At 37.9% G+C, this 25,758-nt stretch overlaps 1 protein-coding gene across 3 annotated transcripts in view; it reads left to right on the top strand.

Annotated features, from left to right (window-relative positions):
* Positions 1-25,758, top strand: part of LOC121300832 (cAMP-specific 3',5'-cyclic phosphodiesterase 4D-like) — a 401,364-nt gene that overhangs the window by 207,310 nt on the left and 168,296 nt on the right. The window contains exon 1 of one of the 3 annotated variants that reach the window (XM_041229755.1): positions 25,465-25,689. The exons of the other annotated variants lie outside the window; for them this stretch is intronic. Within the exon in view, the coding sequence (XP_041085689.1) occupies positions 25,604-25,689 (86 nt within the window). The 5' untranslated portion in view covers positions 25,465-25,603. Of the gene's footprint in view, positions 1-25,464; positions 25,690-25,758 lie in introns of those variants that run through there. 3 annotated transcript variants of the gene reach the window in all.

Here is a 25,758-nt window from a genome sequence, read left to right on the forward strand (position 1 = left end):
ACAAGTGTATTACATGCAGTTGTGTGCTGAAAAATTGCAGTGGAATCATTTCGGCCATCCTCCACAGATTTTTTTTTTTTTTAATTTAGTCGCAACCCCAAAACCAACTCAGGAAACGGTGGCTGGAGCAAGCGTCCTTCGAAACCTGCTTCTGCAAATCCGTCATCTTTCGGAATGCGGATCCACAGCGAGGCCACCAGACCTATAGTGCCGGAGGACAACACAGATCTGGAGGCTCCACTGCAGAACCACAGGTGCCCTATCGGCCACAGGGGGAGGCTGATGCGCGGCGAGTCGTGGATTCCTTTGCCCTCCCTACCAGGGTAGCGCTCAGCCAATTGTGCACCGCCCCCTAGGAACTCCCGGTCACGGTCGGCTGTGACATAAACCTGATTCGAACTTGATATCTCCAGTCTATAGGGCACACCCTGCACTCTGCTCAGACCGCCTTTACTGGATGCGTCACTCGGGAGTCCCTCCTCCACAGTTTCAATAAAATCTTTTATAGACTATGAAATAAAGCTTTTGTTCCGTTGTATCATTTTGCACACGACAACAAATTAAGCTTCTAATAGGCTATACCTGAAATATGTAATTAGCATTTCTGATTTGATTTACAACTTTGGTCCTATACACAAATGCCTGTGTTTTGTGTGTGAATTAAATAATGAGGACTAACGCAACTTTTTTTTATCCTCTAATGCAGCTTCATTAATTTTGGTGGTGTTTTAGGAAAATTAGATTATACATGTGAATCTGGTTTAAGAAAATTGGAAAATATTCTTATGCAATTCAGCCTTAGTATTTACTTTCGTATGTAAATACTTATTCCATACATCATTTTCTTAAGGTCAAAAAATGTAAAATTAAAAAACAATAATAAAGATAAAGAAAAAAAAGAAAAAAAAAAAGATCTTGCATCAAAATATAACACTCCTAAAATCTAGTAGTTGGAAGCAATCATTCCGATTTTGGGGACCCCCTTTCAGTTTCTGTTTGGTAGCACACTGTAATAAATAGCTTATTCCTGAACTCCGTACTAAAGCTGGGGATCCTGTCTTTTTTCAGTGTAATTGGTACTAAGTTAGTATGCAGCTAGGGGGGTGATCCTGAGATAGTGGGTAGCTTAATACGCAGCTCTGTACTAAATCTACAAGTTCATTGCGATGGACCCACTGTGTAACAACTGCACTGAATGCAGTTTACATTTTCCTAATGATTACTCATCCACTAATGCTGTTCCCCTGTAAGATGCCTAAAGTGGATTTCGGTCTTGTTTTTTTTTTTTTTTTTTTTTTTAAATATTAACGCACCAAGAAAACAATGAATAACTTGGAGTAGTAAGTAAGCAAGTTATTTACTAACTTACTTACTACTACGACTACAAATACTACTAATACTACTACAAATAATAATATAAATAATAATAATAATAATATAATAATAATAATAATAATAATAATCCTCAAGGGTGATCCCAACAGAATGCCCCCGACGGCATACTCTACTTCACTAGAGACCCCCACCCACAAAGACACATAACTAGCCTTCCAAAATGATAAATAAATTAGGTTTACATTAAAATATCCAAACTATTTAAAACAGCAAAGAGCTACAGGGGGGTTAGAAAAATAGGGTAATGAGAAAATAAGCTGCTGAGAAAGCTTGGCCTGCTGTGGAAATGCACTGGTTACACAGTCACTGTAGTTACTCCTGTGGAAATGCACTGGTTACACAGTCACTGTAGTTACTGCTGTGGAAATGCACTGGTTACACAGTCACTGTAGTTACTGCTGTGGAAATGCACTGGTTACACAGTCACTGTAGTTACTGCTGTGGAAATGCACTGGTTACACAGTCACTGTAGTTACTCCTGTGGAAATGCACTGGTTACACAGTCACTGTAGTTACTGCTGTGGAAATGCACTGGTTACACAGTCACTGTAGTTACTGCTGTGGAAATGCACTGGTTACACAGTCACTGTAGTTACTCCTGTGGAAATGCACTGGTTACACAGTCACTGTAGTTACTGCTGTGGAAATGCACTGGTTACACAGTCACTGTAGTTACTGCTGTGGAAATGCACTGGTTACACAGTCACTGTAGTTACTGCTGTGGAAATGCACTGGTTACACAGTCACTGTAGTTACTCCTGTGGAAATGCACTGGTTACACAGTCACTGTAGTTACTCCTGTGGAAATGCACTGGTTACACAGTCACTGTAGTTACTGCTGTGGAAATGCACTGGTTACACAGTCACTGTAGTTACTAGGAAATGCACTGGTTACACAGTCACTGTAGTTACTGAAATGCACTGGTTACACAGTCACTGTAGTTACTGCTGTGGAAATGCACTGGTTACACAGTCACTGTAGTTACTGCTGTGGAAATGCACTGGTTACACAGTCACTGTAGTTACTGCTGTGGATGCACTGGTTACACAGTCACTGTAGTTACTGCTGTGGAAATGCACTGGTTACACAGTCACTGTAGTTACTGCTGTGGAAATGCACTGGTTACACAGTCACTGTAGTTACTGCTGTGGAAATGCACTGGTTACACAGTCACTGTAGTTACTGCTGTGGAAATGCACTGGTTACACAGTCACTGTAGTTACTGCTGTGGAAATGCACTGGTTACACAGTCACTGTAGTTACTGCTGTGGAAATGCACTGGTTACACAGTCACTGTAGTTACTGCTGTGGAAATGCACTGGTTACACAGTCACTGTAGTTACTGCTGTGGAAATGCACTGGTTACACAGTCACTGTAGTTAAAATGCACTGGTTACACAGTCACTGTAGTTACTGCTGTGGAAATGCACTGGTTACACAGTACTGTAGTTACTGCTGTGGAAGCACTGGTTACACAGTCACTGTAGTTACTGCTGTGGAAATGCACTGGTTACACAGTCACTGTAGTTACTGCTGTGGAAATGCACTGGTTACACAGTCACTGTAGTTACTGCTGTGGACACTGGTTACACAGTCACTGTAGTTACTGCTGTGGAAATGCACTGGTTACACAGTCACTGTAGTTACTGCTGTGGAAATGCACTGGTTACACAGTCACTGTAGTTACACTGGTTACACAGTCACTGTAGTTACTGCTGTGGAAATGCACTGGTTACACAGTCACTGTAGTTACTGCTGTGGAAATGCACTGGTTACACAGTCACTGTAGTTACTGCTGTGGAAATGCACTGGTTACACAGTCACTGTAGTTACTGCTGTGGAAATGCACTGGTTACACAGTCACTGTAGTTACTGCTGTGGAAATGCACTGGTTACACAGTCACTGTAGTTACTGCTGTGCATTTTCAGCTTGAAAGCATAATACAAAGACAACTAGCTTGCAATAGGGTTGCGCTTTAAGCAGATCATTGTCAATATGTTGGAATGGAGCTTTAGTTATTTGTACAGTTAAGAGTCAGCTTTGTCTGTAAAACAAGTTAATATTCATTGACATGCATGGACAATTTTTTACAACATGCTGTACTGTGAACGTGTTACCCATGCTGAGCAATTGACGCTTGATGGACGGCTGCACAGTATTTTGTGCACAGCTTGTCTAGAAAGCTGCAAAGCAATAGTGAATTGTTTCTTTTTTATTTGTTAAATACTCCCCACTATAATAACATGTTTGTGTCTTATCTGAGGGAAGTGCAGTCTCCTTTAATAATGCACCAATACACATTATAGAAATTGTATTTTTCTTTGTTATTTGGTACTTTGTAAACTATGTAAGCTATAAGGATAGTAACACCATTTAAAATGTAATCCAAGAGTATGTTCTAATAAAGCTTTAAATGAAACTTTGTTACTTGTTACTGTTTTTATAATTGTATTTGCAATATCATAGAGAAAATCGTATGTGCGCTGTTAATATAGAATATATTTTGTTTAAGCACTGAATGTGGAAGAATGCAGTGGTTCCGCAGCAACAAATTGAAAAATAATAACCATTAGAATGTGATGAATACATAGCAGACAGCACACCCTACTGAGCTTGATATGAAAAAATAACTAAATCCAGAATGGCTGCAAACCCAACAAGAAACACATTGTATGCTTGTGCACCCTGTATAAGTAGGGTTCAGATGGTTTGAACTGTGGACTTGGCAGGTTAATTTCAGAACTACATACCACTGAACACTCCCCTGGTTTCTTTACTGGTTTCTGAATACATTTCATTCCACCTAACCCTTGCATGTATGCCCTGCTCCCTCTCTCATCCCACCAACTGCTCTGTCTGCGGGCTCCAAATCAACTAGTGCTGTGTTCTGTGTGTGTGTTTTTCAAATTGTATTTGTTTTTTTTCTTTGTATTTCTAGTGCACAGCTGATCCATTTCAAAACTAGAATCATCAGAAGCTATTCTTTGTTTATTTTTATAAATATTTTTAGGTAGCATGTCACATCTGGCAGGTCAAGAAAGACTTAACGAACAATTGCTGTTCAACTACAAATAAATGAAAAGCTGAGTCCTCCACAATATATTGTATTAACTCGGTTATTGTAAGCTGAGCTCATTAACAAAGACACCTGTTAAAAAGCAATGTTAGAAATGTTTAACACTGAGATGCAACATTGAACTGCAGTTTAGTTTATTTATTTGGTCAAGTCGTTCAATTATGCATACACTTATCCCATTAGTTGAATGGGAATACATTGGAATTAATGTACAAGTACATAGGTCAGGGCATTTCTGTACCATCTGCTATAAAGAGCAAACAATACACAGGTGAGAAATTTATGGATTCTTAACAAAGCTGTTTCTAATGCACACAAGTGTCGGTAAGCAAATCTTTGAAACGGTATTAAGTATTACAAGCACTGATTGATGGGGTAGCATTTTAGATTATGGGACTACTTACCTATGTAATGACATTGTAACAACTTGGTAACTATCATGGTACCTTACATGGCTTGGCTCTTACAAGGTAACTAATAGTGGAATAATTGTGCAATTAAATGGAAAAGGCCTGGACCCTGGTGTTACTGTTTCATTACACCAAGATGATGAGAAGGCCATTGTCACGTTATTACACAGTAGGTACCAATCTGATTTAAATTAGCATTGATGCTTATAAAAAAAGTCTATGTATGATGACAGGAACATAAGCAATACTTTTTAAAATAATCCAATTTGAAAACTACATTTACAAAATGTTCGCTTTCCATAACAAATTCTAAAAATAAGAGCCATAATTCCTGTTCATCTGCTTCAGTAGAATTTCTTTTAAATTGTCAACTGATATCAGCCATATATTTTACTAAGAACAAACCCTGCAGATGCTGTAAGGTGTGTTGTTAGAGATAAATGTAGCAGGTATGAATTAGTATAATGGTGCCCGGTGCTCATTCCGGGGAAAAAAACATTTTTCCATCTTTGAATAATTCTGCCTTACAGAATCTGTTTGAAATTATGTAACAAAACAGATGTTTGATACGATAATGAAAATGGAAATGTATTCACCATTCATCTCTGTGCTCAGGGTATTTCAGAAATAAACTGGCAGAAGCAATCAAGTCAGCTGGACGCTCCCATTTCTGTGCATCACTAATGTGAATTCAGACTGGTGGGCTGGGTTAAATAATGGAACAGAGCATGACTGCCAGGCTTAGGGTAGCAAGGGTTAAGAACAATGGATTAAAAACAGCTTTAGGAGCAGTTATTTGTTTTGTAACATTTTGTCTGTAACATTAAAACCATCAAGAGGAAAACCCTTTTGTGATGCTGCTTGCCTCGTGTGCTGGCCATGCCCTTTGATGATTTTATTAAATGTCACTAATGTTTGTTTGTCGTGCTGCTTTGTAATATAATTTATTCTTCCAGTCTCTGAGGCTGTGATATACTGGGTGTGATTACTAGTTTTGTTCGTTGTTTCGTTGTAGCTCAGTAAATAAACAAACAATTTTAATTAGTATGATTAGCTTTTACCATGTGTAGAGGTAACACATTACGTAACTCAAAACAGTATTGACCTTTATGTTTTATTTGCAGGAGCACTAGTTTCGCTTACTGTGAAGTGTGACTCAGAGATTAATTCATCAGTGTGGCATTTACAGTGACAATATGCTTTGTAGACTATGCATAATTTTGCTTTCTGAATTAAATTACATTCACACTTGCAATGTACTGTATAGTAATCACTGAGCTTGCCAGCACATATTCAATTCCGTTAAAGTAATGAGAATTGTGTGGGGAAGAAGTTTCAAACAAAAGGAGAAAAGGGAATTTTAATAGAAAACCTAAATTATTAAAAAAATGTCTCTGAATTGTAATTTGCACAGTATGACAATTTATTTATTTATTAGTAAGGAATCTTACAGAGCATCTGCTGTTTAGGTAAGCCTGCGTACTCTCTCTCTCTCTCTCTCTCTCTCTCTCTATATCTATATATATATATATATACACACACACACACACACACACACACAGTGGCTTGCAAAAGTATTCAGACCCCTGACCAATTCTCTCATATTACCGAATTACAAATGGTACATTGAAATTTTGTTCTGTTTGATATTTTATTTTTAAACACTGAAACTCAGAATCAATTATTGTAAGGTGACATTGCTTTTATGTTGGGAAATATTTTTAAGAAAAATAAAAAACTGAAATATCTTGCTTGCATAAGTATTCAACCCCTGTGCTGTGGAAGCTCCCAGTTTGCACCGATGAAAGAAATTGCCCTAACGAGGACACAATTACCTTACCATTGGCCTCCACCTGTGAACCATTAAAGTTGCTGTCACGTTTTCTGGATAAAAACCCCACTGTTGAAGGATCATTGGTAAGGCTGTGAATCTGAAGGAAAATGAAGACCAAAGAGCATTCTACAGAAGTTAGAGATAAAGTAATACAAATGCACAGATTAGGGAAAGGGTACAAAATAATATCCAAGTGTTTGGATATCCCAGTGAGCACAGTTGGATCAATACTCAGGAAGTGGAAGCTGCATCACACCACCCAGGCACTGCCAAGAAAAGGCCGTCCCTCAAAACTAAGCACTCAAACAAGAAGGAGACTTGTGAGAGAAGCCACAGAGAGGCCTACAAGCACTCTGAAGGAGCTACAGAGTTCAATGGCTGGGACTGGAGTAATGGTGCACCAGTCAACTATATCAAGAGCTCTGCATAACACTGGCCTGTATGGGAGGGTGGCAAGAAAGAAGCCGTTACTCAAAAAGTACCATCTGAAAGCGCGTCTGGAGTTTGTCAGAAAGCATGAGAGTGACCCAGCTGCGATGTGGGAAAAGGTTTTGTGGTCAGATGAGACCAAGATAGAGCTTTTTGGCCAAAACTCAAAGTGCTATGTGTGGCGCAAACCTAACACTGCCCATGCCTCAAGACACACCATCCCTACAGTGAAGTATGGTGGTGGCAGCATCATGCTGTGGGGATGCTTCTCATCAGCAGGCACTGGGCATCTTGTTACAATTGAAGGAAGAATGGATGGAGAAAAATACAGGAAAATACTGCAAGAGAATCTGCTTCAGTCCACTAAAAAAACTGAAGCTTGGGAGGAAATTCACCTTTCAGCAGGATAATGATCCCAAGCACAAGGCCAAAGCAACATTGGAGTGGCTCAAGAACAAAAAGGTGAATGTCCTACAGTGGCCCAGTCAAAGTCCTGATGTCAATCCCATTGAGAATCTGTGGCACTATTTGAAAATTGCGGTCCACAAGTATCGTCCAACCAACCTGAACAATCTGGAGCAAATCTGCCAAGAAGAATGGGCCAAAATCACTCCGACACTGTGTGCAAAGCTGGTACATACTTACCCCAAAAGACTTAAAGCTGTTATTGCAGCAAAAGGTGGCTCTACCAAATATTAATGTGTGGGGGTTGAATACTTATGAAAGCAGGATATTTCAGTTTTTTATTTTCCTTAAAAATATTTCCCAACATAAAACCAATGTCACCTTACAATAATTGATTTTGCGTTTAAGTGTTTTAAAAAAAAAAATATCGAACAGAACAAAATTTCAATGTACCATTTGTAATTCAGTAATATGAGAGAATTGGTCAGGGGTCTGAATACAGACCCCTGACCAATTTATTATTAATAAATTTACAGCATAATCGTAAATCTCGAAAAACTACTCACTTCTAAATCTTTTCTAGTCATTTTTGTATTACCTTAGTATAAATACATGTTAATTTGGATTCATATGTTGTTTTTTACTGACTTTATGTGAACGAAAAGACACACATTTGCCCATTTTCCCATTGGAAATATTTATATTTTGAAATATCACTGTCCTGGTCACAAAAGCAAAGTTTGTGGGGAATAATAGCCATTTTCTATACTTTTGAGGCATAAGCAATTAGGAAATAACACTTACTACCCAGGAACAAAACATATATATTTATGATGACAAACTAACCTTTAGTTGTATAGGCCAAGTTATTAGGAACACTATTAGAGTAGTTGTAAGATTCCATTCATATTGTATTCACATGCTGAGCAACAAGACTGACAGCTGCACTGTGCTCATGGTGAAGTCAACGTAAAGCAGTTCGTTTCGGTCCAGGTGATGTTTGAAAAACAGCAAGATACTGCACCTCTCTTCTGCTGCTAATGCATGTCTTGGGGCATCAATCATCTGTTTTTTTCAATTTTATTCATCTTCCAGAGGGACACGGATGATTAATTTCATTTGAACGAGTTAAATCTCTCTTTTTTTTTTATCTGTTAACTTCTTTTTTTTTTCTCCTCAAACTATAAGCAACAAATTCACACATGATTAGATAGTATTACTGTGGATGGCTCTTAAACCCTAATAACAGTAACTAAATGAAACAGGCACCTTCAGCTTTGCTGAGAGTAAAATGGAATACATTGCATCTGGGTTTATGACAATTCAATGCCTGTGAGAGCTGTGGTTTATCATGTAGATTGTTTTTTTTTTTTATCTTGCAAGACCAATGTAAATTATGCAGGTAACAATGGGGAACAACTTCAGCTACAATAATTCACTGGGGTCTATTTTAATAATAAAAAAATAAATAAAAACTTTTTATTTTTTTTTTATTTTTTTGCAATAGTCATAATCTTATTAAGATTACATGGCCTGAATTGTCATTTTTATGCAGAAGACACCCATATTTATGTGCATACTAAATCTAATGTTGATGCTGCCTCTGTGCTTGCTGATTGCATTTCTGATATTAAGAATTGGATATCACAAAACTTTCTGCATCTTAACCGTGACAAGACAAGTTGTGTTGCTAGGCACTGCCCACCAGTTATGTAAAACCAATGCTGTAAACTTGTCAGGTGATGGAACTATGCTTGAGTTTAGATCCAAAATGAAAAATGTGTGAGTTATTTTTGATCCTGGATTAACTTTTGAACATCATGTGCAGAATACTGTCAAGGCATCATTTTTCCACCTTAGAAACATTGCTAGGGTGTAGCCTATGCTTTCTGCTTCTGTAGCTGAAAAGCTGGTTCATGCATTTGTTTTTTCAAAGATTGATTATTGTAACGCTCTGCTTGCAGACATCTCCAAGAGCACACTATCCAAATTACAACATATTCAGAACTCAGCAGCTCGTATCTTGATAAAGCCATGTGCAAGGGATCATTTCACTCCTGTTCTAGAGGCCCTGCACTGGTTGCCTGTCAGGTTTCGTGTTGATTTAAAAAATGTACTTCTTACTTTTAAGGCATTACCTGGTTTGGCTCCACAGTATTTATCTGATCTCTTATCAGTCTACACCCCTTCATGCAACCTGCGCTCAACTGATCTTGGATTGTTATGTGCTCCCTCTGTTCTCCCACATTCTATGGGTGACAGGGCTTTTTGTTGCTATGCCCCAAAACTTTGGAAAACCATTCCTAAAGAGATCAGGGATTCTGCCACTTCTAATGCTTTTAAATCTTGTTTAAAGACCTACTTTTATAGAAAAGCATTTTTATGACTGTTTTTATTTTTTGTTTAGTTTGTTTGTAAAGCGCTTTGAGATGTTGCCTTTAAAGGCGCTATATAAAATGAAGCTTATGATTATATTTATTACTTATAAGTGGGTCTCATTGCTTTACCACTGTTTAGACCATTAAAATAGACCCCACTATATTCATGTTTTGCAGCTGGGGTTTTGTAAAAGCAGCATTATTTTAGTTCTCTCTCTCTCTCTTTTCGTGAAGTATATGGAAAACTACAAAGTGGTATCTAGTTCAATATGTTAACATTATTAAGCAGATTTCATTCGACTTTATAAAGCAGAATTAGTTAATTGTATAGGGTGATGCAAAACTTTTGGCCGTAGCGCTATATATATATATATATATATATATATATATATATATATATATATATATATATATATATATATATATATATATACACTGAGTGTACAAAATATTAGGAACACCTTCCTAATATTGAGTTGCACCCCCTTTTGTCCTCAGAACAGCCTCAATTCGTTGGGGCATGGACTCTACAAGGTGTCAAAAGCGTTCCACAGGGATGCTGGCCCACGTTGACTCCAATGCTCCCCACAGTTGTGTCAAGTTGGCTGGTAGTGGATCTCTACTCCAAATAGCTCGTTCCATCTCATCCCACAGATGCTCAATTGGATTGAGATCTGGTGATGGGCAGGCCAGTGCAGTAAGCTGAATTCACTGTCGCAAGCATTCCTGGACAATCCTAGTCTTGTGGCATGTGGCATTATCCTGTTGAAAAAAACCCATTAGCAGATGGATACACTGCTGCAATGACGGGATGCACCTGATTGGCAATGATGTTCAGCTATCCTGTGGCATTCAAATGTTGCTCCACTTTTATCAAGGGGCCCAATTTGTGCAATGAAAACACACCCCACACCATCACACCACCATCACCAGCCTGCAATGTTGACATGCGGAATGATGGATGCATGTACTCATGTGGTTTTCTCCATACCCTAGTCCTCCCATCAGCGTGAAACAGCAGGAACCGGAATTCATCAGACCAGGCAATGTTTTTCCAATCCTCCAGTGTGGAGTGTTTTCGTTCCTTAGCCCACTGCAACCGCAGTTTCTTGTGTTTTGCTGAAAGAAGTGGAACTCTGTTAGGTTGTCGGCTGCCATACCCTATTTGTGTCAAGGTACGACAAATTGCGCATTATTTTATGGGTCTTTAGTCACCAGTTTTGTACTGGACTGTCAGTTGACTAACTGTAGCCTGTCTGTGCTCTGCACAATTCGTGTCAGCCTCCTTTGGCCTCTTTCATCAATGAGCCGTTTTCGACCACTGGCCTGCTATTGTTTGGATGTCCTTTGGGTGGTGGACCATCCTTGATACACAGGGAAACTGTTGAGCATGAAAAACCCAGCAGCGTTGCAGTTCTTGACACAATCAAACCGACGCGTCTGGCACCTACTACCATACCCCGTTCAAAGGCACTTAAATCTTTTGTCTTGCCCATTTACCTTCTGAATGGCACACATACACAAGTAATGTCTCAATTGTTTCAAGGCTTTAAAATCCTTCTTTAACCTGTCTCCCCTTCATCTACACTGATTGAAGTGGATTTAACAGGTTACTTCAATAAGGGATCATAGCTTCCACCTGGCTTCACCTCATAAGTCTATTTCATTGAAAGAGCAGGTGTTCCTAATGTTTTGTACACTCAGTGTATATATAATGTAAGTAGTAGCCATGAAAAGTATGAACGATGCTTTAATGCTTTAGATTGAAAACAACTGACATTTGGTTTATCTCCTTCAGAGGAGTTCTGAAGTCCAGCGTTGTTTCTGCCAGAGGTTGTAAACGTATTAGCTGCTGTTGCATTTACTCTTCAGAGTAACCAGCTTGTTAGCAGAACAATAATACACTTTAGCTACTCACATGATGATTTAATTGCTAAAAGGTCTTCTAAATGTTAATCAGGACAAAGAAGAAAGTCAGAGGTGACAAAGAGCGGATACATTAGGGAGTTTTAGCTAACAGTGCAATATTCATGATGCACAGTAATGAGGCATTGAAAAGTAAATCAGATACTGTGGAATGAATTACTAGATGGAAAAGAAAAAAACAAACTCTGACATCATTAAATTGAAAGATGCCTCCTTTTACAGTTTTTGATCTGATCTGATATTATAGAAAACCATTGTAAGAAAATCAGATGTTTGTCTTACTCAGTGTTGTAACTTTGCCTGCTGAAAATATGTGGTGTGGAAACAAAAGCAAAAAATAACATCCGCTTGCCTTACTGTTCATCTCGCTAAGCACTTTTATTACTTTACATTTGTTAAAGATGCAGCTTATATTTTCAAATAAACGTAAAAATAGGATGTGGGTTTCTGTTACTGAAAGGGAAGATTGTATCTTTGAAGTTTCTTGGTAAATAAATATTTCATGTCTTATCACTGGCCCTGCTGTCAAGCTGATTCTTTGAAATTTTAATGACTTGAGAGTACTTAATGAGTGCCATCTAATATGGTTATTTTCTCTGTTCACTATAATCAAACAAATATTTAGCTGCAGCTATATTTAACTACAACTTTGATACAAAAACTGTTTTAGTAGCACATGCCATTTTGAATTTAATATAAAATGTAATTTTATCCCAGGGCTTAATATATTTATTAAAGTATGCACTAAGTTTGGTATCAACTTCATTCCTGCTAATTTATTCTTTCATTAGTAAGAAAATAATGCAGTTTCAATTCTAAAGACAATTATATTGCTATTTAAAGTTAATGAAGAGGATGGATTGTGTTGTTGCTGTCTTTTATTTTACGAGTTTACGCTGTTAACATGTATAAATAAATGTTTGTATTTGTTACAATATTATTCAGTTGTGTTCTGTACATGTCACAGTGACAGAATGATGTTGAATAATTTGTTTCTCTACAGCCTGTTTTGATACGGAAAATAATGAACATTTGTTTTAAGCAGTAATATAAAATGCTGATACCTTAATATCAGAGTAGCAGAAGTGAGCCCAATTAATGTGGCATCTGTAGAGAACTCTGTGAACTAATACAGCTACAGTAATTGTTCTGTCATGTATTTGAAGCACTGATGAAGTTCATATTCATTTGTAAACAACACAATAATAATGTTTTAACTTAGGAAGAGTTCGGAAATCAATATTTGGTGGAATAACCCTGATTTTCAATCACAGCTTTCATGCGTCTTGGCATGCTCTCCACCAGTCTTTCACATTGGTGTTGGGTGACTTTATGCCACTCCTGGAGCAAAAATTCAAACAGCTCGGCTTTGTTTGATGGCTTGTGACCATCTTCCTCTTGATCACATTCCAGAGGTTTTCAATGGGGTTCAGGTCTGGAGATTGGGCTGGCCATGACAGGGTCTTGATCTGGTGGTCATCCATCCACACCTTGATTGACCTGGCTGTGTGGCATGGAGCATTGTCCTGCTGGAAAAAAAATCCTCAGAGTTGGGGAACGTTGTCAGAGCAGAAGGAAGCAAGTTTTCTTCCAGGACAACCTTGTACTTGGCTTGATTCATGCGTCCTTCACAAAGACAAATCTGCCCGATTCCAGCCTTGCTGAAGCACCCCCAGATCATCACCGATCCTCCACCACATTTCACAGTGGGTGTGAAACACTGTGGCTTGTAGGCCTCTCCAGGTCTCCGTCTAACCATTAGACGACCAGGTGTTGGGCAAAGCTGAAAATTGGACTCATCAGAGAAGATGACCTTACTCCAGTCCTCTACGGTCCAATCCTTATGGTCTTTTGCAAACCTCAGCTTTCAGCCCTGCCCCTAGGAGCCTGTTTCGAACCGTCCTCGCCGTGCACTTCACCCCAGCTGCCGTTTGCTATTCTTTTTGTAGGTCACTTGATGTCATCCTACAGTTGCTGAGTGACATTCGAATGAGTTGGTGGTCATCCCGGTCAGTGGAGAGTCGTTTTCGCCCTCTGCCGGTCTGTAGCTTTGTTGTCCCCAATGTGTGCTGCTTGACCTTGTTCTTATGAACCGCCGTCTTTGAAATTATAAGGATGGAAGCAACCCGACGCTCACTGTATCCCTCTGCCAGTAAAGCCAGAATTGAACCCTTCTTTTCCTCACTCAAAACTTTCTTTTTCAACTCTCTGGGCATGGTCAATAGTTATTTTTTTATTCTAATTACTTTTGAGGTACTACTAGCACTGTTTTGCCATCCAGCTGGTCCTATTGCAAGGGGATAGTGATGACCACAGGAGTGGTTTTTATACTTTTCCTTGTTAACAAGATTTGGTTCAGGTGATCCCCTAATCAGTACCTCATTCAGTAGAATGAGGTGTGCCTGTGTTGGAATTCAACAGACACTGGAATGGAATGGCTGCCATACATGTAGAGATGCTGATTTAAGAAAAATTTGCAGTGGTCTCTTAATTTTTTCCAGAGCTGTGTATATATATATATATATATATATATATATATATATATATATATATATATATATATATATAGTATAGTATTAAGTATTAGGTTCAGAACTCCAGTTAACATGTGACAGTGTCACTTATGCCATGACTAACATAAATCCACGATGCAGTCATGAGTAACAGAATCTGTGAATGCTTCAGGTAGCCTAAAAAACATATTAATAACATGTAGTTGTTATGCAGAAAATATATTTTAGGATGCATACAGCAAATGTAATTGTTAATATTGGAGAGGCAGTAGCAATTGCGTAAATGTCCATGGGTTCCATTTAGAAGTTTTTTTTTTTTTTTGCCTGGAGTAGTTTTGATCACTTTGTGTTAGAAAAAGGAATATGATTCTAAACTATGTTCTAAACCATTGTATTTCTAAGAACAAAACCTAAAACATGAATAGCCGGTATTTGTGAGGTGTGATTTCTTTACCACGAAGTATTGAATCTGAGATATTAAAACAACTATGAATATACAGTGACATACATTTATTTTCTATATAAAAACTAGATGTACTATACCCATATATTGCAAATGTGACCACTGGTGAATGTAATTGTAGCTAACAAAATAATTCTGTAAATGATACAGACTACATCTGTAGCTGTTTATGTTTTGCAGTTGTAACTAGCAGTCCTAACAAAACAAATTAAGAAAACTCAGAGCAACATAAAAAGTTATGGCAAACATACGAGGGGGGAGGGGACAAATGTTTTGTCATTTAAAATATTTTCACAAAACAAACATTAAACTTTAAAGCTACAGTGTGCTACATTTAAAATATCTAAACACGTGAAATTTTCGGTCCACTAAAATAAATGGCTTTACATAGTCTCTATAAGTAAGAAATAGGAGTGTCCAGAGTCAAAACACAACACGAAATAATAAATTAACGTAGCATCCAAAGTAACACTATAGCATTGATATGTTCAATACAAAGAATGCCTGAGTTACAAGCTCTTGCAATGTCTAAAAAAACATTTAACAACAGGAAAGCGTAATCAATCTGACTGCGGAGTCTGTATCATCTGAATTGAAACCACCGAACTCCACGTGTTCTTCGTCATCTGCTTTGCCTTTTAAGTTTCAGCTTGTCACTGCCTCTGTACCCAGTATGTCTTATACTGTACATACAAATAAAAATGTATCCTCTCTGCTGTTGCTTGGTGGAGGTGGCGACGATGCTGGTCAAACCTCTGAGCATGTGCACAAGTCCCACTTTGAGAGCCCTTTGGGAGGTTTCTGTAACACCCTCCAAAGCATTACGGTAGAGTTCTGGCACTAAACAAACTCTGTTACTGGGTAACCTAGCCGGCCTCTCTGTTTGTGCGTCAGACTTCAGTGATTCCTAATTAATATGATTGTCAGTGATGCGGAATGGCTCACAGGGTTTCCAACAATCACAGGCTTAAAGCTCAAACCTCGCATGGGTTGTTTTGATATTGCGGTACCGACTTATTTTTGTTTTTGTTATAAATTTCAGTCTGCATGTCAGATAGATTTGTCTCTTTAGACCTTTCAGTCAAGCTTTTTAAGAGACGCTGCTTTGCCACTTTTTGTGTTTTTTAAAACAGAGGCTTTTTAAACTGTTAACATACATTACTATACTTGAAATTGTTATTAAATGGCAAATAGTTGTATAGTACATAACCTGGAGACTGAGAATTCAATCCTAACACACTACATTACATACAGTAGTAATACCACAAGGTACCATTTTCACTGATAACAGAGTTTGAGAACAATCCTGGAGTCACTGTAATTACATTCAAACAAAATCATTTTACAATTTTAACTTTTTTTTTTTTTTTTTTAAGGAAATCTGTTTAACGGAAGAAGCTTAATGTACTTTGGAGGCCAAATTAAAGGACTGCTTATGATTTTTCATCTCTAAGACTTTTAAGCTTTTTTTGTTTTTTGTTATAGGATTAGGTAAATACAAATTAAAGTGTTTTTGTTGCCAAAAAAACCTATTTATTTCTCTGTTAATTTTTGACCCATGACAATACAAATAAAAACAACATGGCCTCTATCACAGCAGCTACCGCAGAAGTGTGATGTAAGATCAATATAAACACAGTTTCACTGCGTAAATGCAATTTTATAATTGCAGAAGGAAAGCACATATATTCAAATGAGTTCAATGAAGATCAATCAACATGCACTCCTGCTATGTAGATGAAGTATATGGAGTTTTGTAGTCTGCACTTCACTGACACATTTTTGTATCTTAATTTGTTTTTAGACCTGGAACTTCATGTCACCTACAGATTTACTGTACAGAAATCATGGGAACTGAGGCTCCAGGACTTAATGTGCACCTGTAGCATTCCTTAAAGGGGCATTAAGGGGCATTAATTTCTGATCATGGATTGGCGCAACTGATTGTGTGTGTTTATCAACAATTGTAAAAGACTTCGAAAGCACTGTGGAAAGAAATCATCAGAGAAGCCTGGGTGAACCTAATGATACATTTTCCTAACCTCTGGAATTCATAGTCGTAAAACTCGCTTTGACCAAGACCCTGAGAAATATGGTTGCTGAAGTATTGACGTAATGGAGCACAGTGTGCTTAATGAATCAGACAGAGAAACATTTTCCTTAGATTAATAGATGCATATATGGTGAGGAATGGTTGTCTGGGCTGTGAGCTCCCAGTAATAATTTTATAATGTCATTTGTCTACTTGTACTATGCAGAGAATGCAAAAGTGTTGTTTTATAGGTATTGATAGAGGTAGTTTGTTTTTGGAAATATATGGACCCTATTTAAAGGGAAATATGAAATTGTAATGTTTTAAAAAAAAGAAAGTAATAACACCTGGATTGTATTACAGTACTTTGTTGTCTGTACCAAATAAGTTGGAGTGAATTAATTGAAAAGAAATGTATGCCTACCCCAATCCCCCTCCATATCCACGGATATTAAGCACCGATCCAGCATTGATCTTAAGCTGACAGTGGACTGGATTTGTCCTTAGCTGTCTGCTGGATAGAAAAAATGCATTCAGACAGCACCAGACATTTAACCATCCAGTACTGTGAGCAATGCTTGCACTGGATAAAGGTCATCCAGTGCTGTGAGCAATGCTTGCATTGAATAAAGGTCATCCAGCGCTGTGAGCAATGCTTGCACTGGATAAAGGTCATCCAGCGCTGTGAGCAATGCTTGCACTGGATAAAGGTCATCCAGCGCTGTGAGCAATGCTTGCACTGGATAAAGGTCATCCAGTGCTGTGAGCAATGCTTGCACTGGATAAAGGTCATCCAGTGCTGTGAGCAATGCTTGCACTGGATAAAGGTCATCCAGTGCTGTGAGCAATGCTTGCATTGGATAAAGGTCATCCAGCGCTGTGAGCAATGCTTGCACTGGATAAAGGTCATCCAGCGCTGTGAGCAATGCTTGCACTGGATAAAGGTCATCCAGCGCTGTGAGCAATGCTTGCACTGGATAAAGGTCATCCAGTGCTGTGAGCAATGCTTGCACTGGATAAAGGTCATCCAGTGCTGTGAGCAATGCTTGCACTGGATAAAGGTCATCCAGTGCTGTGAGCAATGCTTGCACTGGATAAAGGTCATCCAGCGCTGTGAGCAATGCTTGCACTGGATAAAGGTCATCCAGTGCTGTGAGCAATGCTTGCATTGAATAAAGGTCATCCAGCGCTGTGAGCAATGCTTGCACTGGATAAAGGTCATCCAGTACTGTGAGCAATGCTTGCACTGGATAAAGGTCATCCAGTGCTGTCACTGGGTGACTGCTTTGGCTCAGTGCTGATGTTCGATGATACATTGTCTCTAGTCAGCAGCTGTTATCCACGATTACTGGTGAATGAGTTATTAAACGCTTTACAGATTATCTGTTTTTTTTTTATTTTTTGTAACTTTTCTACATTACTAAATTGATGATAATTAACTAATAGCCATCAATGTTTTTTATTTTGGTGAGAATCGATCCAACTGCATGCCACCTGATTGAAATCATTGGAATCAATATTACTGGGTCAGTGTCAATTAGTTCTTATCAGAATTTGGGGAAGTTAATGGATAATGTTGCAGTTTTGTTATAACAATACCTACTACTACAAATGTTGTTGTATATGTTCCTACTACTATATAATATAATAATAATAATAATAATAATAATAATAATAATAATAATAATAATAATAATAATTTCAACATCTTTGGTTGCAAAAAAAAAAAAAAAAAAATTGTAAGAATTTTATCCAGAGACTGACATTGAATTATTTTAATGAACACTATATAATATAAGCATTGGATAACTAATTGTCTTTGCTGTCTTTGGACATATTTTATTGAGAATATGTTAGATATCAAATTTGCAAAACACAGGTTCACACACATCAAGTGACCTGAAATCCTAACTACGATCTCCCTTATCAGTGTCACCTAATGTAGCAACCAATAATGACAGCGTTTGGCAACCTACAGATCATCCTGCAAGTACAGTATAGCTTCTGACAGCTTCTCATATTAGGCAGCAACAACTGACCTTTGCAAAAAGCCCTTTTGTAACTGTAAACTACTATTATTTTTAAAGAACAGTGGGGATAGCAGTAAAGATGGGGGGAGAGGCATCTTTTTGTTGTTTCTATGTTAATCAAATGCAGCTAATAAAGAATCCTAAACAGAAGCAGCAAAATAAAACAGATTTTCAGCCTAATATAACAATCTACACAACTGCAGCCTTTTTTAGATGTGCAATTATTATTATGCTAATACATATAGCACATGAAAAAGAAATGTAAGTTTACAAAAACCAAAAGCCACTGCCTAGACAATAAAAACACGATAGCATACGAAGGGATGTTTTCTAAAGGCCAACATACTGTAAGAAACATTCATGTAAAGATACATAAAATCACTAACTTTGTTGCTTATGTCACAAAGACGGCTGGAGTGGGGGACGTCAGACCAGAAACAGGAACCAGGAAATAAACAAAGAGAGGTGGAGTTTGGTGAAGCTGAGCGAATGGTCTCGCTCAGCATTTAATAATGAACAGACGAACAGAAAATAAAAGGTTGCAAGACAAACAAAAACACAGGACACGGCACATTCGCCAAATTAAAGAGACAAACAAAACAGACTAACACTAAACAAACATGGTGAGCTGATATTAACTATTATTATTATTATTATTATTATTATTATTACCTCCGTCTCCAATCCTGTTCTCCACTCACCGAACACACAACTCTGAGTGAGTGAAAACATGCTGCTTTTATGCAGCTGTACCAAGACTCGATTGCTAATCAATCATTCATTTGGAGTCACGGTACAACTGCACGTGAATTAATAAAGTGCAATTCCCCGTGCTCACATATTATTACTTTTTACTTGCATATGAAGTGCTGTGCAATCCTCCTGCCTAAATATAAATATACATTTTAAACACTTGTGTTACACAGACCCATTTATATCCCATGTACCAATGACTATACACCAACATTAACACACAACATACAACACAAAATACACACAGGGGGGGCACTTTGCCACACTTATCTATTAAAAATAGAAAGTATTAACTTTTTTTTGATACATGTGTAATTTACTTAATCGGTATGTTCCAGCCATTTATTGCATCGCTTTCTCTTGAACCAAGCAAAAACAAGTCTTCCAGCTTCTCTACGGCATCTAAGTTTTGGACTAACTGATGACATCATGTGCAGCATTGGAAACCGATGGTCCATGATACAAAGGGGATGTAGGAGGGCATACTGGAGAATCCAATAATGAGGTTAAATTGTATAGGGCACTGTAGCAAGGCGGTAGGAAAGCCCTGCTTAAATGTTCATTTTGTTTATTTTTAGAACGGGGTCTCCCCCTCTGCCCCATGTGTCGTTTTTGTTTGTTATCATTTATTTATGTATGTGTTTATAAAAATGACGGTGGGCCGTATGTTTTGTTTTTGTCTTTGTATTTTGTTGCAGCATGGATGGGAAGCCCATCCACGTTAGTAATTAAACCTTGTTCAGAAGGTGTTCATCTCCCGAATTAAATAAGTGATTAATTTGTTGCTAATCGGGAGAAGGTGACCTGTATAAAGGCCTGCAACTCTCTCCCCTCAGGGTGAGGTGTTCGAGAGGAGATTAATTTAAAAACTAAAACATATAGGAACAGTGAAGGCAATTGCCCAGCCTAACCTATTTGTGTTCGTTATTTGTTTTGTTCAACTATTTATTTTGTGCTCTGTGAGCAAGTGCTTATTTTTGTTTAAATCTTTCATTTATTTTTGTGTTAAAAATAAAACAGCGCACCACACATCTCTTTTTTTCAAATGCAGTACTTGCCTATGTTTTCAATTCTTCCTTCTGGCCTGACATCACCGCTCAGCCATTTCCTGTCATAGGCACGATGGACCATTTCCTCTGTTCTTTAATTATCTCATTATAAAATGAAAAACAAAACACATTGAAACTGCTGAAGAGAACATGAAGTATTTAACTTAGTTGTTTGGTTTTAGTTTTGTAAAATTAACACGTGTGTTACCTCTTTCAAATAATAGTAGTTCATTAAAAACAGGGGTAAACACTTTGAAGATATGGTTCTATACTATATGTCATTTTGTTATGGGAGGCATTGCATTTTAAAATTTAGTATCAGCTCCTCTTTCCAACCTGAAGAGGTGCTGGACGTCGACAAGCTACCGGCCTCTGGAGGCCAGACCTGAAGGTTTCCACTTGAGCTCACCGGCCGCCTGGTCAGTAAGGTCTGCTTTAGGGTGATGGGAAAAGCAGTCCCTAATGATTTTTTTCTCATAACCCAGGATGGAGCTCCAGAACAAATGCAGTGTTTCATGTGGAATACACAGAAAAGACAAACAAACGCACAGAGCCTGCACTCCACTGACCGTGTGGCTCATCCTGCACATTGTGTGCGGCTGTGCATGTAACCAATGAGCCACTCAGGGACATCCTAGGTTTTAAAGAAATCACAATCTGATTGGAGGTATTGGAAGGTTCATGGAAAAATCTTCTGTATTGATCTTGCCTACTGTGTTTGTTTTATGTCCTGTGGTCTGTCTATCTTGATGGTCAGATGTTCTTCAGCTGCATGTTCAAGGTGCTTTTGCAGGCGTAACAGGAGTTATATTTCAAGTGCCACAGTGCCAGTGGTAACTAAAGATGCTGTCTGCCAATGTGCTATCGTGTTACAGTACTTGCTCATTTATAAGGTCCACAGAAAATAAGACTAGCGAAAGAATATCTCTCTAAGAGCAATAAGATTGAGGTTTGCCAGCTTTTATATTACAGGGGCACTGGACCTGGCAGGAATGCACAGACCGCAAACGTTATTTTTATGTTTATTGAATCTGCTTTGCATTCATCAGATCTAAAATATATTATCTACAGTTACAGTAAAATGTAATAAAAACAAAAAAACGCTATTAATGGAATCAGGAATATATAGATCTTGGAAAACCCTTTCCCAGTATACTCCTCTTGTATAATGCACATCTTGTACAACCCTAGCAAAAACACTAGAATCCCCAGATAGTACTCACTTCTAATATAACAGAAAACCCATATGCAGAAGTTCTCCTAAAATTGCAGTGTCCCATTACATGTTAGATTGCAATGTATTGTACATTGTACTAGTGAATAAATGTGTTGTACAGCACTTGTCATACATCTGCACAACACAATTCTCAATGTCATAATTGGCTAGGCAGAGAATCAAACTGTACTCAGTGAAGCATGTCAGTGAATTTTATGACTGTTTGCGTGTGCTAGGTTCGTGGCTGACTGCAGTTGTAGGTGATCATGCAGCATCATAAAATATAACAGCATGTTTGTGTTTGTTTGTTTTTTTATATGTTTCATATAGACCTGGCAGTACTGGTTTAAAAACATCTTCTTGACTGTTTCTTTTTTTGACCTTAGAACTTGTTTTGACCACTGTGATTTCCTGTGACGTACTGCATCTGGAAGCTGAGATAAGTTTGTTTGTCAACGTAGAATGATGTGTTGGTGTATGTCAGTTGAGTTTGCTATTGCAAGCAACCATTTTGGAATGCCTTTACATGTTCTGTATGTTCATTTATATATTATGTTTCCTGTAATACAAATGAATATTGAAACACAAATACTTAGCAGTTTATTGAAACCACTACTGATATAACACACCCATCAGCATTCAACAAAAAAAAAAAATCAATAAAAGCCTCTGCTTATTTTATTATTATTATTATTACTATTATTTATTTATTTATTTATATATATATTTTTTGAAGGCTGACATTGACAGGGCTGGCGAGGGTCTCGGATGGTCGCAATGTTAACAGATCCACCGTGGATTGAGTTAGTCCCTTCTAGCTGCTATTAAGCATGGCCATTTCTTTCTGTTTCTGCCATATTTCGCTGGAGTGTTTTAGTTATTGTTTCCCCTGTCCTGTCTACCCACCCCACCTCACCTGTTTTGTCACTTAACATGAGGGCTGCCTTACAGTACAAATAATATAATATTAACTAAAATCAGCTGTTCAGATTAAGGGGATTTAAAGCAGATTTCTATATTCTGAATGGATTTGTTATAGTGTTTCATCCATTCCTAAAAAAACTCAAAACCTAAAAATGTTGTCAAAAAGAAGTTATTAACCTAACGTGATGTTTTATTTGTTTAAAGTATTACTGTGACAGGGGGCTCGCTACACAGGATAAAAGGAGCTGACTGATCGAAAAGACTGATTGAACGACTTGGATGTGTGTTCGCTGCTTGATTGACAGGAGACAGACAAGAAGGTTGAGATTGACATGCAGGATCTCCATCCACTAGAACCCAGGCTCTTTTGGTTGCTCACCCTGGTTGCACACGCAGTGGTGAGGGATCTCCATCTACCAAAACCCAGGCTGTTTTGGTTACTCGCCCTGCTTGCACACAGAGCCTCTTTTTCAAGGCAGGTGATCAATTAGGCAGGCAGGGAGGTTTAACTTGCCAGCTCTGCCATCCCGCACACACTTTGTTTACACCTTTTATTTACAAACCCAGCCTACCTATATTTTATTTATAAACCCAACACAAATTTATTTTACAAGGGGAGGCCTCAGCCCTGCCATGATGTTACAATAGAATCTTAATTTACCCAATTTGCCCTTCTGTATGAGCATTCAGAAATAAAGCCAGATAAAAAAAAAATATAAACCTGAAAACAGTAAAGAAATGAAACCTAACCATAAACATACAGTACCTTTAAACAAATGAAAAATGTTGTCAAAGACTCTAATATTGCTATGCAGGTCAAAGGGATTTCAACAGGAAAAACAAGAGTTATGAATACACACCTGTACACAGTCTTTTCTTTTGAATACTTATTCATAAGGGGTGGAATTATTGTGTTTGACAGCTGTGGTATTTCCCATTGACACATGTAATGTGTGAAGACCTGGAAAGGGAAAGAAACTGACAATTAATGTTATATATTTATTTTAAAAATAATGTTACAATGTGTTAAAGATGTTACTAGACACTATGCTAAATCAACTGTTTACAATTTCCTTCTCGTCATAAAATGGCATCAACAATGCAGTAGGGGGCATTCAGGGTATTGCAGACTTGTCAATTTGAAGTAGCAGCAGAGCTGTAAGAGAAAATGTAAACCAGTTTGTTTTAAGACAGAATACACTAATACTGTGAGGTTTCCTATGCAATTCTTAAAAACACGCTAGCTTGATTCTGATTGATGAAAAACTACAGCACGACGTGCAGCTGAAAATATAAAACACAAACAGGAAACACATAAAGAAAGCTTGTACAGTGTAAGATTGTACATATCTGCTGTGTTTGTTAGGCAGTGTTCTACAACCCTTTAAAAAGATATTTAAAAATGTTTACAAAAAGATTTGAGTTAAAAAATATATGTATTATTTTCAGTTAATGGAGCCCTTTTATGTTAAACACCAGTTTAACAGAGCACGATATATATAGCCTGTCATTTAACCCTGGCTTGCTGGAAGGCATATTATGTTGCCTAACAGGGGCCTACCTAAAGAGGCCCCTTGACGATTGCACACACTGCAGACTAAAGCCGGTTCTGCAGCACAACAATTTTACAGTTCAACAGTATAAGTGAGTGGCCTGAGTCATTCTGCAACTGCACAACTGACAAAAGTGCCTGGGATAGCTTGATATCTCGACCACTGGAATACACTCTTCTCTCCCTCATCTGTGCTTTTAAAAAGAAGGCTGCAACTTACCTGTCTTTGATGTGTGGATGTGTGTTGCTTTTCAAAACATGCACAACAGGAATCCGGACAGTCCACGCTGCTGCAGTCACAAGACCTCGCTGACAGTAGTGGCTCAAGAGTGATGACAACTGTTGTAGAACTGAAATGGAAAAAAGGGATACAGGACGGTAGGGAAGCGGTCCTCAGATGACATTTAAACTTGGTTTTTCTTCTTATTTTATTGTTTCCTGTTTTAACACGGATTGCTCTTCCCTCGGTTTCTAGTGTACTGATGAATTAATAGGAGCTGTCTGCGCTAGTAAGAGGATCAATAGCTTGGTGTCTGTGCTCAGAGGAAGCACTGCTGTATTATAGGGACAGGGGATGCAAATGACTGCAAAGAAAACAATAAGGAAAATAAACATATTTCTGATGGCTGCTAATTGCACTCCTGGGGTGTGGAAGAGAAGGACTTGGTACCATTTCAGGGCTACCTGGGTTGAATGCATGTAACATGCTTGCTTGTCGTTCATTTAGAAGATGCTTTCTTATTTATGGACCAAGAAGAAGGGATTCTGATGCTGAAAAAATGATTCAAGTCAAAAATGAAGATGTGGCACAAAGAGTTTGAAATCATTGCTGGAAGAATACCAATAAAAAGGCAAGATGAAGACAAATTTATTCACCCTGGTTTGATGTTTCTTTTGTTTTACCACAGAATATCTCTTTTACCTGAACAACAACTTTTTTTTTTTTTTTTAATGGATGTTTCTGTCCGCCTTATTTACACATGGACTTGCTTACTGTTTGGTTGCCTTAATTTGTAAGAAGTAGTAATTTGTGATGTTTATTTGTAAAAGTTCAACTTTTCTATTCTGATGCTTGGTATTCCATGACTTAAACTCATACAAACAGTATATGCACATTTATACTCAGTGTCATACACAAGTTTACTTTCTTTTTGGAGAGATTTGACTGCCAAGTGGAAGAAAATGAAGTGGCTCATATCATTATAGATTATACTCTATGAAACCTGGAAACACTCGTGTGGGAAGGGAGAAGAAAATGATGCATGTGAATAATTTCCCATTGAGAAGGCATTCCTGGATATGGTAAGTGGTCTAGAGCATTAGTCTTCTTTCTATGTAAAGCTGTTATCATTGGAGACATTGTACCTGCAC

Source organism: Polyodon spathula, chromosome 2, assembly GCF_017654505.1.
Source record: "Polyodon spathula isolate WHYD16114869_AA chromosome 2, ASM1765450v1, whole genome shotgun sequence".
NCBI lineage: Eukaryota > Metazoa > Chordata > Actinopteri > Acipenseriformes > Polyodontidae > Polyodon > Polyodon spathula.